General features: G+C 33.6%; 1 protein-coding gene across 1 annotated transcript; it reads right to left on the bottom strand.

The window, feature by feature from the left end:
- Window positions 1–1563: 1563 nt before the first annotated feature.
- Window positions 1564–7169, bottom strand: LOC136209511 (iridoid oxidase-like). Its single transcript, XM_066000989.1, has 2 exons — window positions 6264–7169; window positions 1564–2356 (listed from the first exon to the last, which is right to left on the bottom strand). Exons 1-2 carry the CDS (start codon window positions 7167–7169, stop codon window positions 1739–1741), a joined length of 1524 nt encoding a protein of 507 aa, XP_065857061.1. The 3' UTR covers window positions 1564–1738.
- Between the last annotated feature and the right edge of the window lie 12485 nt (window positions 7170–19654).

Raw genomic sequence — 19654 nt, 5'->3', positions numbered from 1 at the left:
CTTCTTCACGTCAAATACATAACACATTAGATCAAATGACTGGCATCTTCACTATACTGTTGTCTAAGGAACTTTTTTTAGCATTTTGTTCCAAGTTATGCATTTGTAAATTCCACACTTAACTTCTGAAAGGGTAAGCGAGATTAATTATATATGTAATCACACGTTTAAGGTTTACTATCAATGTTGTATATAAATACTCTCACGTTAATACAAATATTCAAGTTAATATGTACTATGATTTTATGAAACATATATAACTCACCTATATCAACCCTTACATATATTGAAATAAAACCATAGTGGTAAGTAAGGTAAAATTGAACTCTTTAAGGGAAAGCGAATTAGTCTTTACATACAAAACAATTAGTCTGTTTATCTAAATACTGCAATTTTAAGCATAGTTAACAAAAATTGAAATGAGTTTTTTTTTTTTTTTTTTTTTTATCTCATTAACAGCCGATGTGTAATTTCAAATCTTATTAGATGAACGTTGAAATTGCACAAGAATTTTTTCTATCTTTCAAATAACATAGAATTACACTGTTTGTATGTTGAATCTAAATTGACTCTATCTTATTTTTTGTTGGAACCACAAGCAATAATGGCTTCAGCTTTCTCATTGTAATTCCTGATCTTTCTCTCTCATATCCATAGTAGCAGTATCCTTCTTCCTCTGTACCTGTGAAAATTTATTTATTTGATCCAACACGTGTCTCCAAAGGTCATCTTCACGTCAAATACATCAACAAGTTAGATCAAGTGGATGAAATCTTCACTAAACTGTTGTTTAAGGAACATTTTCGAATACTTTGTTCCAAGTTAAGCATTTGTAAATTCCACGCTTCATATGTAATGGATGTTAATTATATATGTAATCACACGTTTAGGGTTTACTATAGTGCTGTATATAAATACTCTCACATCAATACAAAGATTCAAGTTGCCCCTATTATTTATGTATAATATGCACTATGATTTTATGAAACATATTTATTTAATTCCTCTATATTTTTGTAATTTATATTTTAAAATGTTAAGGACGATGTTCTAAATATTGTTACATATATTCTAAACTTTATAATTTGTGTTCTAAAAATTAAGTATAATGTTTAAAAAAAGAAATTAGAGCATGTTTTTGCATTTTTTTCTATTAATAATTCATTATTATGCATATTTATTTTTTTATTAATAATTTATTATTATGCACATTTAATTGATATTAATAAGTGCATGCATCAAATATTAAACAATGGAAGCTAAAAGGGTCATAATATATTAAGCAGCACGACATATAATACACAAGAAAGATAATTGGCTTAGTGGTAAACAACATGGGGTATAGATGAACAGGTCCTAGGTTTGAACCTCCTAGTAAGTAACTCAACTATATTAAACATATTGAAATAAAACCATAGTGATAAGGTAAACGTTGAACCCTTTGATTACTTAGGGAAAGCGAATTAATCTTAATGTATAAAACATTGTAATATTAAGATTATTGTTTATTTAATAATGCAATTTTAAGTATAATTAACAGAAGTTGAGATAATTAACATACGATGCATAATTTCAAATCTTATTAGGTGACTAGAACATTTAAAGTTAGAGAGTAACCAAAACATGAAATTTTATCTTTCAACAATAAAGGCAGCTCCGTGCACTATGCGTCCCCGCTTAAGCGAGGATCCGGAGAGGTGTCCCACTAAGTTACATGGTTTGTTCGTGGAATCTAAATTCACTCTATCTTACTTTTGGTTGGAACCATAAGCAATGGCTTCAACTTTCTCATTGTAATTCCTGATCTCTCTCTCATATCCATAGTAGCAGGATTGAGTTCACCACCACCAAGTTCCCAATCAAACTGATGAAGCAAAGACCCTAAAACAAGGTGAACAACTCTATCTGCTAATGATAATCCAGCACAAATTCTTCTTCCAGCTCCAAATGGAAGCAATTCAAAATGATGTCCTTTAAAATCAACATTTGAATCCATAAATCTTTCAGGTTTAAAAGACAAAGGATCATTCCAAAGTAGAGGGTCTCTTCCAATTGCCCAAACATTAATAAAAACTTGTGTGTTTTTAGGAATATCATATCCCATAAATTTGGTGTCTTCTCTTGCTTTTTTAGGAACAAGAAGAGGAACAGGAGTATGTAATCTAAGTGTTTCCTTGATTATAGACTGCAGGTATGGAAGATTATCAATGTCAGTTTCTTCAACCTTGTTGTTTAGTCCTATTATTGAAGAAAGCTCAGCTTTGGCCTTTTTCATTGCATCTTGATTTCGTAGCAGCTCTGAGAATGCCCATTCAATTATGAGTCCCACATTCTCTGCTAGTGCCATGTGCATTTCCTGTATAACCATAACTATGTTTATTGTTTCAAAGCAAAAGATCATATTTTTTTTAGGTCAGCAAAAAAAATATTTGTTTTACTCCTAATCCATTAAAACTGTACTATATATATGTTGTGTTTTATTGGGGTAAAGTAACTCAATTTTCTATGTTTTATACTTTGTTATTTAGATTTTATATTTAAAAAAAAAAAACACAATATTACATGCTACAACAACGGTTAACCATTAAAAGTGTGGGTAAATTATAATAATGGAATCTAAATTTTATATTCTTTCACACTTTCGTATCCAAAATTTAGTTTTGTATAAGAAAATTCTGTCGTTGTTGTCTTCGACAATATAGAGAAGTTGCGGTTAGAAGGAAATATGATATATATAAATAATACTTCAATCAATTTCAAGATGTGTTTGATGAAAAAGCAAACCAAGACATTATGAGAAATTTTTCATAATTTTAGAGTAAATTGGTTAATACTTTTTTATTTTATTATTATGAATTCTTTGGATTTTTCTGTAATTTTTAGGGATTTAAAGTGATAAGAAATTATTTTCGAGAGAAGAATAAAGAATGAAAGAGAAAGAATGGAAAGGTTAGAGATGAAAATGACTGGCTAAATTGGTTTTAAAACTTAAATAGGCCATTTAAGTCAAAGACCGGTGAAACTATGTCTTTTGTGCAAAAACGAAATCTATGTATCAAAGTGTTAAAAAATTAAAGTTCATATATCATAATTATATCATATTTTTAATGGTTAACCGGCTATAGCGGTCAATAGGTACTATATTATAATGTCATATTAAATTCAAGTATTTTTTTACAAAATTAAATTTGGATACCAAAATGTAAAATAATATAAAGTTCTAGTATTGTGATTGTAATTAACCCTGTTTTATTGATGAGACTATTATGTTAATCTCACACGTTGTATTGTTAATTTTTGTCGGCATCACAATGAGTTTTCTTTTTGTCCCTTTTTTTTCTTTCTTTCTAAGAGTATAAAACACATTGCAAAATAAAGAAAAGCATACCATTCATTTTAACCCAGTTTGAAAGTTAATTAGAACCTTAAATTATTAAAATTATCAATTAAGTCTCAATTCTAAATAAAAATTATCAATTGAATATAATTCTAAGCAAAAATTATCAATTAAGTCCTAATTAAAAAATTATTAGATTGAACAGACTCTTTTTCTCAAATCTATTTTGAACCAACACAAAGATTACTACATTTCATATCAAATAGTCACAATTTCTGATTTTAGGATATCATAAGGACTCAATTGATGATTTTTGCTTAGTTCGGGAATTTAATTTGTGATTTTGATAGAATTAGAAGTTTTAGTTTAGGGGTTAAAATGAATGTTATGTCATAAAGAAAAAACTACAAAATTCGTACTTATAAATAGGAGAAATTCTATTATAGTCTCATATTTGTATAAATAGGGGAAACTAAAGATTGTTTTGGCCTAATACATCATCGGCTCCCTGTACTTATCTATAATAGTAGATTGGCTCCCACAATTTTGTAAGTGTCTCACCAGCTCACTAAACGTGTTTATTTCGTATCACCAGTTCTCTAAACTTATCCATAAAAATTTATTAGCTCCCTGAATTTTACAAATGTCTCACCAGCTTCTTAAACTTGTTTATTCCATAACAACTAATGTCAAAACTTATTAAACTTAAATTCTAAAAATACATCTCCATATATTTGTGAGGTAATTTTTTCTCTCCATCTACCTTTCAACTTATAATAAGAGTTAGTGTTGCCGGATTGAGAGATCGAGATGATGAGGATACAGAGTTAGTAGGGTTAAGGTACAAAAATGCCCCTAATGTTTTGGGTCAGGAGTAATTTTACCCCTAAAGTATAAAATAGTGCAATTTTACCCCTAAAGTATAAAATAGTGCAATTTTACCCCTAACGTTTGTAGTCAAGAGCAAATTTACCTCTAACGTTGATAATTTGGGTAAAACACAAATATTTTTGTTCCTTATTTTGCACCAATTGCATAGTGATTCGTTCTAAAAAAAGATTTTATTTTTTTATAATTTAATAATAAAATTGGAGATATTAATATTTATAAATTTGGTGAATTTTTTGAATTTTTTTGTCCAATTCATACAAAACATAATATATATTTTTTTCACATCCCAACATATGTTTGTGATATGTTACTGATAAAATGACGCATGTGTGAAATTTAGATAACAAGATTCATGACCGAAAAGATAGTTTGATGAATTATTTCTCAAATAAATCCAATTTAGCAATATTATGGGTAAAATTGCTTTTGACTTCCAACGTTAGAGGTAAAATTGCACCATACCCAAACTGTTAGGGTATTTTTGCACTTTAACCTGAGTTAGTATTATGGCTTTTGTATTTAGTTGTTACAGAATAAGCAAGTTTAGGGAGTTGGTGAGACACTTGCAAAGTTGAGGGAGCTAATAAATTTTGATGGATAAGTTTAAGGAATTGGTGATACGAAATAAGCAAGTTTAGAGAGCCGATGAGATACTTGTAAAGTTCAGAAAGCTGATGATGCATTAGGTTTTTTTTTTTTACTTTTATCTTTCATAAGTGAATATTAATCTAATAAAATAAAATCAACCATGTATTAACGTATTGATTTAATTGAAAGTTTTCATGATAAAAAAAACACTTCTATCAGTTATCCCAAAGAAAAAGAGAAACTAACAAAAATAAAATGTTATTTGTTTATTAGTATTGAATTGATACAAAAATGACTTTTTTTTTTTTATATATATATAGTTTGGTCGATTTCTCAGTTCAAAACTTGTCAGATATTTTTTTAAGTGTAACTTAAACAATTTTAGAGCTTGACCACTTAAACCAATATTAATTGGTAAAAAATGACATTTTTTTTATAACATGTTAATAGCAACATCAATAAAATCAAACAATGCTAGTTAAATTTTAGGCAAAAAGTATTATTAGATTCTTTATCTTTCATTTTTTGGTTTATTGAATCTTTGATCTTTTGTGTAGATACATTAAACATCTGATCATTTATTTTTGATCTTATTAAGACCTTGATAACCAAAAAAGGTAACAGATTATTAATCAATACATCTGGATTCAAAAATTGCATTTTTTCACTGTTTAAAAGAAATTTTGAATGTGTAAAATATCTATAGGAAAATTGTAAAAACTTTAATTCAAACTGTAAAAAATATATTTTTTAATAATTTCAAATACAAATGAACTTAATAATGTCATTTTAATAGAATTACATGTTCACAACTTTTTAATTTGGCCATCAAGAACTTAATAAGACAAAAAATAAATGATCATTGGACTTAATATATCCAAATAAAAAATCAAAAACTTAATAAATAAAAAAATAAAAAATCAATGACTAATGATGCTTTTTACCAATTCTTTATTTAACTTACAAGTAAAACACAATCTTTTTTATAATAATAATAAAAAAAGTAAATTTTAAAAGACACCTTACAGTTACATCTTTTGTTAATGTGTTATTTTTTTACTAGAATGGGACCAAGGTATTTTTTTACCACGAGATGGATGAGATTTTCCAATATAATAAAAATGACAATTAACGATCTCAAAATAAAAAATTTCAAGAATTAAAGTTATTTAATATCACTTTTATTATGAAATCAAACTTTTTACTTTTTAAAATCATCATTTTTCGAGTTTTCTCTATTTAAATATTATCACTTTCTCTCTAACTATCAAACAACACATAAATAACCTCAAAAATGAATATATAATCAAGGAATTAAAATCGTTTAAAATATAATAAATTCTTGAAATTTTTTAATTGTAAAATATCAATGGTCACTTTAACATTATCAACGTAAAATATTATTGTTTTTAGGAAAGCGAAAAACCCGAGATAGATGAGGCCTTACCAGCATAAGAACGTTCAAGTTATGTTGTGGAATCTCGAAAGGTTCATCTTTTCCATTACCTTGAAAGTCAATCAAAACATCTGCAAAATCATTTCTTCTTAAATTCATCTTCTTCTTCTTCTCTTCAACTCTTTCTTCAACCAACACAGAAGCAATCTTCAAAGCTTCACCAACTCTTCTCTCCATCTTCCTCCTCCATCCCAACTTATTCAACCAATTCAACCATGGAAAAAAATCTATAACTTCAATCTTCTCAGACATCTCCAACATTCCAAACAACGCCTCAACAAACTCCGAACACCGTTTCGATTTCCGATCAACCAAATCAACAGAAAACACTAGATTCCCCATCAAATTAAACGCCATCAAGAACACAAACTCGGCTATCTTAATTCCACCGGAATTTAAAATCCTTTCTTCTTCAATCCAATTTAACATATCATCCACACATTTTCTTCGCACAAATGCTGTTTCATTCAGCTTTTTTATTCCTAACATGTCAACTGTAACAAGCTTTCTGAGAACTCGCCAGTTCTCGGAGCTATAAGGGAGAAGAGATAAAGCACCTTCGTTGAACTCACAGAGCCGCATTGTTTGGGTTATGGATCGGTCGGCGAAAGAGAGATCGTGGTTTTTGAAGAAATATGAAGCTGCTTTTGAAGATTGGATGACTGTTGTGTTAATTGAACCTAGCTTTACTCCGATTATGTCGCCGTATTTTTGTTTCATGTCGTTTAGGGTTCGGTGTGGTAATTTTCCGAGATCTAGTAGGTTTCCGATGATTGGCCATCCTGGTGGTCCTGGTGGGGATTGGCTGTTGCCAGAGTTTCTCCGGCGGTGGTGCAGGAATATGGCTGATAGTACGAGGATAACGAAGGGAAGAAGAAAAATGCTTGGGTGTTCCATGACTTAATTGGATGGAGTTATTAGGTATGGTGCGTCTATAAATAGATACACAAAATTCAAAATCTCTTATCTAATCTAGGAAAAATACTAGAATCTAGGTGGATACGTAAAAAAAAAATACTAGAATCTAGGTGGTTAAGTAAAAAAAAGAAAATGGTTTAATATATCATTTGCTACTGAACTTGTCCAAAAAGCTTGATTGTCTCTGTGAATTTTTAAAGTGTTCCGATAGCTCCCTGAACTTATAAAAAATGTTCAGTTAGTCCCCTGAACTTACATAAAACGTAATCAATTGATCACTCGGTCGTAAAAAAGTAAGTTAAATGCGGAAAATGTATTCCAGTATCTTAGAATGTTATTGCATAATTAAAAAATAGATTAAAAAGGAAGTTATTGCTTGTTCAACTATACAATTAGTCTTCTCTAATATTAGAATCGTATATTCCGATTTTGGTCGTTTTACTTTTTATAAGACTCGTGGAATACATTTTTCGCATTTAACTTACTTTTTTACGACCTAATGATCAATTGATTACGTTTTACGCAAGTTCAGGAGGCTAACTGAACATTTTTTGCAAGTTCAGGGGAGCTATCAGAACACTTTGAAAGTTTATGGGGCCAATCAAACTTTTTGGACAAATTTAAAAAGCAAATGACGTATTAAACCAAAAAAAAATACTAGAATCTATGGTGGATACGTAAAAAATTAAAATTCCCTTGTCTAATCTAAAAGAAATGCTAGAACCTACGGGTTGGAGATGACTACTAGATTCTTTACTCTGCAATTGGGTTAGTGTGACATATCTAAATGATCGGGATCGGTAATTATCTCGGTCACTATAGAGTTGTCAAGTATGGTTGTGTGTATATATACGTAAACAAAATTCAAATTCACTCATCTACATCATTGTCATGAGAAATTCTATTAGACCATCTTGTGGTAATTGGGTTGTTAGAGTAACTCCAACCCTCGTTTGGTGAGGGTGGAAATACCTTTTTAGTGGTGGTTGGACCACCATTAAATTTCTATGCCATTTTAGTATAGTTATAACCGAATGAAGTTTTGTAATTTTATTTGGTAATAAGGTTTCAACATTTCTCTTAAATCCAAACTTTTTCTGATTTCAAGCCACGGAGGGTGCTAGAGGCGTTAGATCTGGCACGTCAGATATGGGTGAACATTGTTCGGTTCGATCCAAAAATCGAACCAAATCGAATTGGATCGAACCAAATTACCTATATTTTTTATAACCAAATTATAATTTGATTTGGTCTGGACCGAACCAAATTATTTCGGTCCGGTCTGGTTCATGTTTGGACAAATAAAGCAATAAATAGCTACTTTCTAGTTGTGTTTTCACTAACTAAACAATTATATAAAGACAATACTCATATAATTAGTTTCTCCTTTTGTATATATAATTAGTTAATGTCACACCCGATTCTAGACGATCTCAATCAGCATCGGACGTGAAATAGAAAGATCATAATCAATACTTAGGAGTCTCCAATTTATCCAAATATCATAATATCATATTTATTTATTTATTTTGACCTTCCTCTTCAATATATATATTCTAAAATAATTCATATTCCTACGACATTAGTCATTCGAGGATCTCATCATATATTTACCAACTCCATTATATTACACTTGAAATACCAAAGTTCTAACCATAATTCTAACAATAAGCAGCCAATTTCCAAACCTCGCCTAAATGGCCGGTAACCTTCTCTATATCATGTACTTTCTCACATAAAAACATTAAAACATTTAAAAACTTGAGACAAAAATCTCAATAAGAAACTATCAGCTATAAAAACCAACTTTATTTAACATAGCTACATATATAAATTTATAAAGGGATTTCAAAACCTTATCAAATATACTCAAAACTGAAGTTTATAATATAATCATCAAAATCTTATAAAACATTTTCAAAACTTAAGTTCATAAAATAAAATTTGTGTATGTGTATCCATCCTCGAATTCCACCCGTATAGCTTATCATAATATCAATGATCGAGATATCTCATTTATATCTCGTTCCTTGTCTAACAGTTAGGACTACCAGCCGTGCACTCTGGCCATACCGTCATTAGATATGGTCTTACAAATACAACTCCTACTTCGGGCAATCCTAGATGGACAAAACCATTTAACCTTTCGAAATATCACAACTCATAAAAATCATATTTGGACTTCAATCCAAAATAATAACAACAATAACCGCAATAGATTTCTCAATCCAAAAACAATTCGTAAGAAATCATCAAATTTATTTTAGGAAAAAGTACAAAAATAAACCTTGTGGTTACACTCATTTTCGAACAGCACTCACGTGGTTTAAAAGTTTGCAAATTGGTACCATGTGTTTCATTCCTTAGCAAACATAGACATTTTTATCTAACGGTCTTAAAATAGCTGAGTTGGCAGTCAAAGTCAAAAGTTTAGAAGGGTATTTTTATCCTTTTATTTATTCTATATTTTATAATTTTAAAATTTTAAATCTCACCCATTAGGTGATTGACACCTAACATTATCCATCTCTCCCTCATGTCTTTCTCTTAAGTCTTCATCTTTTACAAGCTTCTCTGTAATTCTGTCCATCCCAAATAACACCAAATTTTCTAATTCTTTCATCTCCTCAACCCAACTCCATAACTCCATTTTTTGTTGTATTTCTTTGTTTAATGGATCAACATAGCAAAAATTACAGGGATCAAAATCTTTTCTAATTTTCTTATCTCCCTCACCAGAGTTGATTTTTCCATCCAAGTAAAAACTCTTCTTATTTCAATGGCGTTAACCATACTGCTACAAAGAATGGATTTCAATGACGGATCGGAATAGGAACTTCGAACTTGAACAATTAGCAAGAAATAAGAAAAAGGAGGAACCCATTTGAACAATAATAACACTACCCTGATTGCTTAATTTTGTTTAATTCTGGAATTAATTGCTTAATTTTGTGTTTGAACTAAAAAAAATTCTCCAGATTTTGTGTTTGAACTAATTTTTGTTGTGACACATTAAGTTGGATCCGACGAAAACCATGAACAGGCGGAAGGAAAAAGGTGGAGATCGGTGGCGGCACTTGATCGGCGGCGGAATCAAAGTGAACGGAGAATGTTCGAGATGGAGAAAGAGTTTTATATGAACATGATGATTTATCAAAACATAAATATCTGCTGGTGAGGAAGAATATTTGGATATGTTTTCTTCTGCCATTGAAGCTTGTAGTTTCTTTTGCCATTAAAGCTTGTAGAAGATGAAGAATTGCAGGAGAAACTTTTTGAAGATGAAGAGTTGGGAGAGACGAGAGATAGAAATGTTAGGTGTCAATCACTTATTGGGTGAAATTTAAAATTTTGAAATTATAATAAATTATAAAATATAGAATAAATAAAAGGACAAAAGTACCCTTCTAAACTTTTGACTTTGACTGCCAACTCAGATATTTTAACACCGTTAGATAAAAATGCCTATGTTTGCTAACGGAATGAAACACATGGTACCAATTTGCAAACTTTTAAACCACGTGGGTGCTGTTCGAAAACGAGTTTAACCACAAGGTTTATTTTTGTACTTTTCCCTTTATTTTATTCAATATATATATTGAAACCAAAAACATATATGTATATATGTAAATCAACCAAATCAAGCCTGAAATCAACATAATCAAGTAAAATCTGAAATTCATATAGAATTATAGTCAATAGCTTCATTTGAACCACAATTTCACAATAAAATTAAAATCGTGAAAAATCTCAATTTTACAAAATTCTTGCATAACCTTAAAATATCAGTTTCTGAAAATTCTTTGATTATATATATATATATATATATATATATATATATATATATATACATACATAAAACTCAAAATATAGTTGATAGTTACTTACTTTGGCTACTAATTGAAGAAAACACACTCGTTCAATTCGCCTCTAAATTCTGTCTAAGACGTTTCTCTCCAAATACTGACGAAACTCAAAAACTCTTCGGTCAGGACTTGAATCTATGGATAAGGATGATATGTTTTAAATTTTGAGTGATTCGAACGGTCAAGTAAAGTAAAACTCAGCATCAAAAGCTTCCTTCACAATTGTCAGAACGAAGCTGACTAAATCAGAAGTCTTCTCCAAAATTGTCTAGCAGAACGAAGCTAACTAAATCAGACGTCTGAAACAGATTGACTTGCAGAAATTAAGCTGACTAAAAGAAGAACTCAATGTAGAAGAATGAAAGCTAAATAGAACGGAACTCAGCATGATGAATAAAAGCTGAGTGGAACGGAACTTAGCATCAAAGGACTTCTTCAGAGTTATCCGAGCAGAACGAAGCTGACTAGGAAGGAACTCAGCACGGAAGTTGACAACATTCAAAGATAACAGTCAGGACAGCATGAAAGATCTGTTCACTAAAGGACAAAGTCTGCCGATTTTCAGCACCAATAATTAAAGTCTCGAAAATACAAAGAAGGCTAATTCCAAGAATCATGGGACGATGGATTATTGGTAAAAGACAAACTGTCACTAGAAGACGAAGATTGCTGGAAGAAGACAAATCTGACGCCTGAAGAAATTAGAGAAAAGGAATGGCACTGACCTGAAGTTGTCTCCTCAAAAGAGACGTTTTGGACTCAACGGCTACATCTTATTCAAATGATCCAAAGACTAAATCCTTCATCTATATAAGGACAATCAAAACACATGGATCAGAAGAAAAAACATAGAAAGAAAATTAGAAGAGAGAAAGATATTCAAAACACTCTAAAACAAGAAAGATCTTACACCAACTTTGCTATTCTTTGTGTAAATGCTAGATTGATTGTCTGTAATCATCTAAAGTGTTCTTTATCTGAAAAAGAACAAGTGTGTGATCAATAGTAATATTGAGAGGTTTGTGCTGAGTGCTTGGTTATAAGCATTTAGTGGTAGAAAAATCTAAGTACTGGGTTGTAGTGCTTAGTAGAAGCTGAGTGCTTGGTTGTAAGCATTCAGTGGTAGAGAAATCTAAGTACTGGGTTGTAGTGCTTAGTAGGAGTTGAGTAGACGAATAGAGGACGTACTCTTTCATACTCACTACCTTGTAAAGGGTTTGTGCTCTACCTTGAAAGAGCTCGGTATTTGATTGGAAATCCCAGGACGAACTAGGGACTGGACGTAGGCAGAGAGGCCGAACCAGGATAAGTCGTATTGAGTAACTTCTAAATTCTCTCTCTCAATATATATATATATATATATATAAATATGTGCATGTGTTGCTTGTAAAATTTACTCAGCTTATAAATTGTCAAAACTGAAACTGAGTAAATATTGAGTGCTGAGTTAGAAGCTGACTCGTCAAGTGTCAATTCTCAACTCACAAGTAAAGCAGTATTAGTCAGCATAGTACTAACACTGTGTTACTTAAGAATCAGTCGTTCTGACCAACACGCTAAGTTATCAAACTCCTAAAAATAACTTTAAGTCAGCATAATTAAAAGTGAAAAAGTTACATTAGTTCCTAACGCCCCCTTGGAACTAATTACACGGGACCAACAAGTGGTATCAGAGCCTAAGCTCACTACTCAAAGATCTAACAATCTTGAGCTGGTCCCTATAAATGGCTGAAAATAGCACTCGTTTCCTCCTAGGAAATCAAACAACACAGATACTCCCTGAGGGATTATCAATCACTAGACCTCCCCTATTCTTTGGGTCTAATTATACATTCTGAAAGAATAGGATGAAGAACTTTATTCAAGCCACAAATATGATTGCATGGCTTGCAATAGTTCAAGGTCCACATATACCTTATAAAACTATTGATAGTGAGAAAGTTATCAAGAGTGAAACTGAGTGGACAGAGGATGACCTCAGAAAATTACAAAATAATGCTTCGGCTATCAATATGCTTCACTGTGCTCTAGATGCTACAGAATACAATAAGATTTCAGGTTGTGAGTCAGCACAGGAGATCTGGAAAAAGCTGGAAGTAACTTATGAAGGCACCAACAAGGTCAAGGAATCCAAAGTGAACCAACACATGCGGTTGTATGAGCTGTTCGAGATGACTAACAATGAGGACATCTCAGCAATGAATGCCAGGTTCACTAACATAATAAATGAGCTCAAAAGACTCGGTAAGCACTACACTGAAGAAGAACAAGTGAAGAAGATTTTACAAAGTCTTCCCAAAAGTTGGCAAGCCAAGAAGACAGCTGTAGAGGAAGCTCAGGACCTGACCACATACAAGTGTGATGAACTGATCGGATCCTTGCTAACTCATGAAATTTCCATGAAAAATTTTGAAGCTAAAGAAAAATCTGAGGATAAGAAACAGAAATCACTGGTGATGAAAGATGACTCCATAGAAGATGAGTCAACAAATGATGAGGAAATGGCCATGTTTACTAGAAAAATGAAAAAGTTGTTCAGAAGAAATGAAAGAAATGGTAAGCGGCCATACAAAAGAGGAGACGGATATAAAGCTGAGTCCAGTGACACCAGATACAAAAAGGATAGCTCCAAGCCTGTCACATGTTATACATGCCATCAAACTGGGCACATTAAGTCAAGCTGCCCTAATCTGAAGAAAGATAAGAATGGAACCAAGAAGGCGATGATGGCCACATGGAGTGACAGTGATGAGTCAACATCATCTGAAGCTGAGCAAAATGAAACAGCCAACATATGTTTCATGGAAGATGATGGAGCTGACCAATCTCAATCTGAGCAAGCTGACCTCTCTGGAGATTCTGAGTAGGAGGAAAACAACAATGAGGTAACATCCTTACTTTTGCTTAGAAATGAAATGGTAAATGCCCTGAGTGACTTATATACACTAACTAAGAAGTGTAACAAAAGGATTAAGGCACTCAGCAGGCGCTGTGACGAGATTGAGGAGGTCAAGCTGAGTGATCTCCGATATCTCCTCCAGGACAACTCAGACTTACATACGAACATGCAAATCTTACATAAGCTTGTCACAGAGGTTCAAACTGAGTCAAAGAAACTTAGAAAGGATGTCACAACTGTACAAAATCGAATGAAAAGTTCAAATACGAATAAACCCCATGCTGAGTACTCAGGTACTGGTCAGCATAAACAATTTACTCAATGTAGCTGTTGTGGGAAGAGAGGTCACACAGAAGCTGTGTGCTGGCATAATAAACAGACTATCGAATGTGACTTCTGTTGTAAGAAAGGTCATACTACCAAAATATGCTGGCATGCTCAACACAACAATGTTGACCACGCTCAACATTGCCCTCAATGGGTAACTATGTGTGGCTTTTGTGGCAAAAGTGGCCATACTACAAATGTATGTCGTCATAAGTTAAAACATGACTTTGCACCTGTTTACACTAACAAGAAAGGACCCAAAAAGAATTGGGTACCTAAAAACGAATAGTTTAAAATGCAGGTCAGTTTGACATGCGTGGAGAAATCAAAACTCTGGTATATAGACAGCGCATGCTCAAGACACATGACATGTGATGAAACTCAGTTCATCACATTAGAGCTTAAACGAGGAGGAAATGTAAGCTTTGGAGACAATAAGAAGGGCAAGATAGTCGGCTCAGGAACTATCGGAGGTAACCCAAAAATTTGATTCAGTCTCCTTAGTTAAAGGACTCAAGTATAATCTTCTAAGCATAGCCCAGCTTTGCAAAAGTGGAAGGAAGGTTATATTTGATGATACCAAGTGTCAAATACTCGAGGGAAAAACAAATGATTTGATTTTAACAGCCCCTCGTGTAGAAAATGTTTACGTGTTGAGTTTGGAAAAGGAATTTTCAAAAAATATATGCTTAGTGACAAAAGAGGACAACTCCTGGCTATGGCATAGGAGACTTGGACATGTCAGCATGGACCTCCTTGCCAAACTAGCCAGAAAGCAATTAGTTGAGGGATTGCCAAAATTAAAGTATGAAAAAGATCAACTTTGTAATGCTTGTCAGCAAGGTAAACAAATAAAAAAATCATTTCATAGCAAAAAGGTTGTCTCAACCAAAAGACCATTGGAATTACTACATTTGGATCTTTTCGGACCTATCCAGCCACTCAGCTTGGGAGGTAAGAAATTTTCCTTAGTTATTGTAGATGATTTCTCTAGGTATACTTGGATCATCTTGCTAAGTAGCAAGGACGAGACATTTGAGATGTCTACCACATTAGTCAAAAGGCTTGAAAATGATAAAGACCTAAGAGTAGCTCACATTAGAAGTGATAACGTTGGAGAATTCAAAAACCAATTATTTGATGAATTCTGTGAAACTAATGGTATTGACCACAATTTCTCTGCACCTAGAACTCCTCAACAAAATGGAGTTGTTGAAAGGAAGAATATGACCATTGTAGAAATTGCTAGGACAATGCTGAGTGAAAATAGGCTTCCAAAGTACTTTTGGGGAGAAGCTGTCAATACAGCTTGTTATATATTGAATAGGGCACTGGTAAGACCTATATTAAAGAAAACCCCCTATGAACTTTGGAAAGGACGAAAGCCCAATATTGGATACTTTCGTGCCTTTGGGTGTAAGTGTTTTATACTCAACACTAAGGATAATCTGGGAAAATTTGATGCCAAAGCTGACGAAGCAATATTTTTGGGATACTCAACAAACAGTAAAGCATATAGAATTTATAATAAAAGGACCCAGGTTGTACAAGAGACAGTCCATGTAGATTTCGATGAAGCTGACCCTGCAAGAAGGACAACTCAACACGCAGAGGAAGAACCTAACTCAGCTCCTGCAGACCAGAATGGACATGCTGAGTCATCAATACAAGGACTGACCAAAGGTAAAATTGAAACTGAAATTATCTTTGCTGACCAATCTGTCCCTGCAGAGATTGTAGAAACACATGTTCCAAACAACTCAACATTACCCAAGGAGATAAAAATTCCAAGAGGACACTCATAGAAGTCCATCCTTGATGATGCAAACAACAATGTATTGACCAGAGATCAGCTTAGAAAGTTCCTTGGTAACGTTGCTTTCGTATCAACTCATGAACCGAAGAACTTTGCTGATGTTGAGCATGATGAGTATTGGGTCAACGCTATGCAAGAAGAGCTTGATCAATTCACAAGAAATGAGGTATGGAATTTAGTACCTAAACCTAGAAATCAGAAGTCCATAGGAACTAAATGGGTATTTAGGAATAAACTAGATGAGCATGGGAATGTAGTTAGAAACAAAGCCCGACTTGTAGCACAAGGATATAGTCAATAAGAAGGCATTGACTATGGTGAAACATTTGCACCAGTTGCTAGGTTGGAAGCTATACGTATATTGTGTGTATATGCTAGCTTCATGAACTTTAAATTGTATCAAATGGACGTTAAAAGTGCATTTCTTAATGGTTTTATAAACGAAGAGGTATATGTTAATCAACCTCCTGGTTTTGAAGATCCAAAATTTCCAAACCACGTTTATAAGCTTAAGAAGGCCTTGTATGGCCTGAAGCAGGCTCCAAGAGCTTGGTATGAAAGGTTGACCAACTTCCTGCTGACCAGGAATTACGTCAGAGGAAAAGCTGACACAACCTTGTTCATTAAGAAAAAGGGTAAACATACCCTACTTGCACAAATCTATAGATGATATAATATTTGGTGCTACTGACGAATCTTTGTGTCAAGAGTTTAGCAAACAGATGCAGACTGAGTTCGAAATGTCTATGATGGGAGAACTCAGCTTCTTCCCTGGTCTTCAGATAAAGCAAGGAAAGAACGGCGTCTTCATTAGTCAGTCCAAGTACACCAAAGAGATGTTAAAGAAATTTGATATGGAAGATTGTAAGCCCATATCAACCCCTATGGGTACTGATACTGTCCTATGCAAAGATGAGAAAAGTAAGTCAATAGATAGTAAACTTTATCGAGGTATGATAGGCTCCTTACTTTATCTCACTGCTAGTAGACCTGATATACAGTACTCAGTATGTTATTGTGCAAGATATCAAGCTGACCTCAGAGAATCTCACCTTATAGCTGTAAAAAGAATTTTTATATATTTGCAGAGTTCAGTTGATACAGGTTTATGGTATCCAGCATCAAATGACTTCACACTCATAGGATACACTAATACTGACTATGGACGTGATAAGCTAGAACGTAAAAGTACTTCAGGAGGATGCCATTTCCTTGGAAGCTGTCTAGTATCTTGGTTCAGCAAAAAGCAGTCATCAGTTGCTCTGTCTACAACTGAAGCTGAGTACGTTGCCGCTGGAAGCTGTGTAGCTCAAGTCCTATGGATAAAGCAACAGCTTGAGGATTATGGAGTAAAAACGGAGACAATAGAGATCAAATGTGACAACAAAAGTGCCATTGATCTATCCAAGAATCCAATCCAACACAGCAGGATGAAGCATGTCAGCATAAGGCATCACTTCATCAGAGACCACGTACTAAAGGGTGAGATCAAGTTGACTTATGTACCAACAAATGTACAGCTCGCAGATATCTTCACCAAGCCTTTGGCTCGTGAACAATTCAACATACTAAGGGAAGCTATCGGTATGTCCAATCCTCTTTAATGATTCTAAGCATTTGAATAGATGTTGAGTGATTGTCATACTGACTAATGTCAATCTAGTAACTACTACACATTGAACTTAATAATACATGCTGAGTAGACACAAATGCCAAGTAAATACTATGTGATGAGTAGATAGACATATTGAGTAATCTCTTTATGCAGAATGAATAAACATGAAGTGTGATGAACATATATTGAGTCACTAAGAGATAGGAAATCCATCTCCATAGAATTAAAATACTCAGTATCACAAACGATTAATATTCTGGCAAACTGAGTAAATGCCCACTTGCACCGATAAGCCATGACACGTGTAACAAGTCTTAAATAGGAAAACGCAAGTAATAATGAATACCCATGCGCCGGACCTATCATAAATGATAGAATCATTGTCGATTAAAGTCCCTAGGTAAAAACGGCAAGTTAATAATTAAAGGGCTATCGAAGATACTTATAAAAAGTAGAAGAGTATCCTCACTTCCTCTCTTAGCTCTAAAATCTTCTGAAAAACAAAGCTTCTCCCTAAGAGCATCAAAATCTTAAAAAAAATGTCTCCCAGTAAGAGCACCATCACCTCAAATCTCAAACTCAGTAATCACGTTGGGCCTTCAATTGAAACAGTGAGGAAGATGATCAAAGTACACTCATGGGTCAACAATCTAAAGGTAATGAAAAGCCGATGGTTCTCTCCCAGTTTCATCTCATCTGAGAAACCATTATGTGAATGGATCGAGAAGAACCAATAGAAAGGTCTCTTCTCCCTTTCTGGAAAAACTTATCCCAGGTTAGTACGGGAATTTTACTCAAACCTGGAAGTTGATGCCGATGATTCTGACTATCTAGAAATTATAGTCAAAGGTCAGAAGATAGTCATTACTCCTGCCTATCTAGCCACATTGTTAGACCTACCAGACAAAGGAATCCAATTTAGGACAACCAAGGAGAAAATACCAAAACCCATAGCAGAAAAGCTGAAGGGGTTCTATAAACCAAAAAATCACAAAAGGAGAAGTACCCAGCACCTGTATGGGTAAAAACCAGAAGATGGTCCACTTCATGCTGACAAATTTTATCTTTCCCAAACTCAGCTCAGCCTCATCCGCTTCAAACTTCGAACAGTGCTTCATATGGCACATGTTGACCCACACTCCATTCAATCTTCCTGTATTTCTAGTCGGTGCACTTCAACGAAGCGGGAGGAAGCTTCGCTTGGGTTCTCTCATTACTAAGATTATACAAGACAAGCAAATAGAAACAGTAAATGAAATAAACACACTGGGAGGTGAGATCACTGCTGCCATACTAAATGGACTACTATGTAATCAACCTTTGAAGGGATATGAGGGAACTGAAGTCACTGAGGAAGGTAATGAGGGTGAAGAACTAGAGCATGAACCTGAAACTGAGCAGACTCATACTGAGTTACCTGAGATTGTTCAATCTGAGAAGAAGAAGAAAAAGGGAAAATGCTCAAAGGATATTCAGGCCGTTCCAAGAAAACTGAGGCCTATGTCTAGGTACAAAGTGAAGGCTGATCAAGAAGAGGCTGAAAAGAGAAAGAAGTCAGACACATTTAAGGGCGAGGAAGAAAAAGAAACCACTGAATTACCCCTAGCAAAAAGGAAAAAGAGTCATTCCTTAAGAATACCTGAAGCTGAGTCATCTGACGGGACTCAATCTAAAGGAAAGGAAAAGGAAGCTGAGGAGGTCACTAAGGACCATGCTGAGCAACATGAAGCTCATATTGAACATGGGGAAGATCGTATTGTGCATCCTGAGCAGCAAGCAGAAGAAGAACAAGTTCCTACACAAGAATCAACTCCAGAAGATTCCCCACAAAAACAAGCCTCTATTACTCAGAATGAGGAACAAGCCAAAAAACCTGCCAGTCCAAACCAAGATGCTCAAGATGAACAGGTCAACATACCAAATCAATCCCCACATGCGAAT

The sequence above is a fragment of the Euphorbia lathyris genome, chromosome 10, assembly GCF_963576675.1.
Source record: "Euphorbia lathyris chromosome 10, ddEupLath1.1, whole genome shotgun sequence".
Lineage (NCBI taxonomy): Eukaryota > Viridiplantae > Streptophyta > Magnoliopsida > Malpighiales > Euphorbiaceae > Euphorbia > Euphorbia lathyris.
Note: the sequence above shows the minus strand (reverse complement) of the source record. Positions and strands in the feature narration are given on the sequence as shown.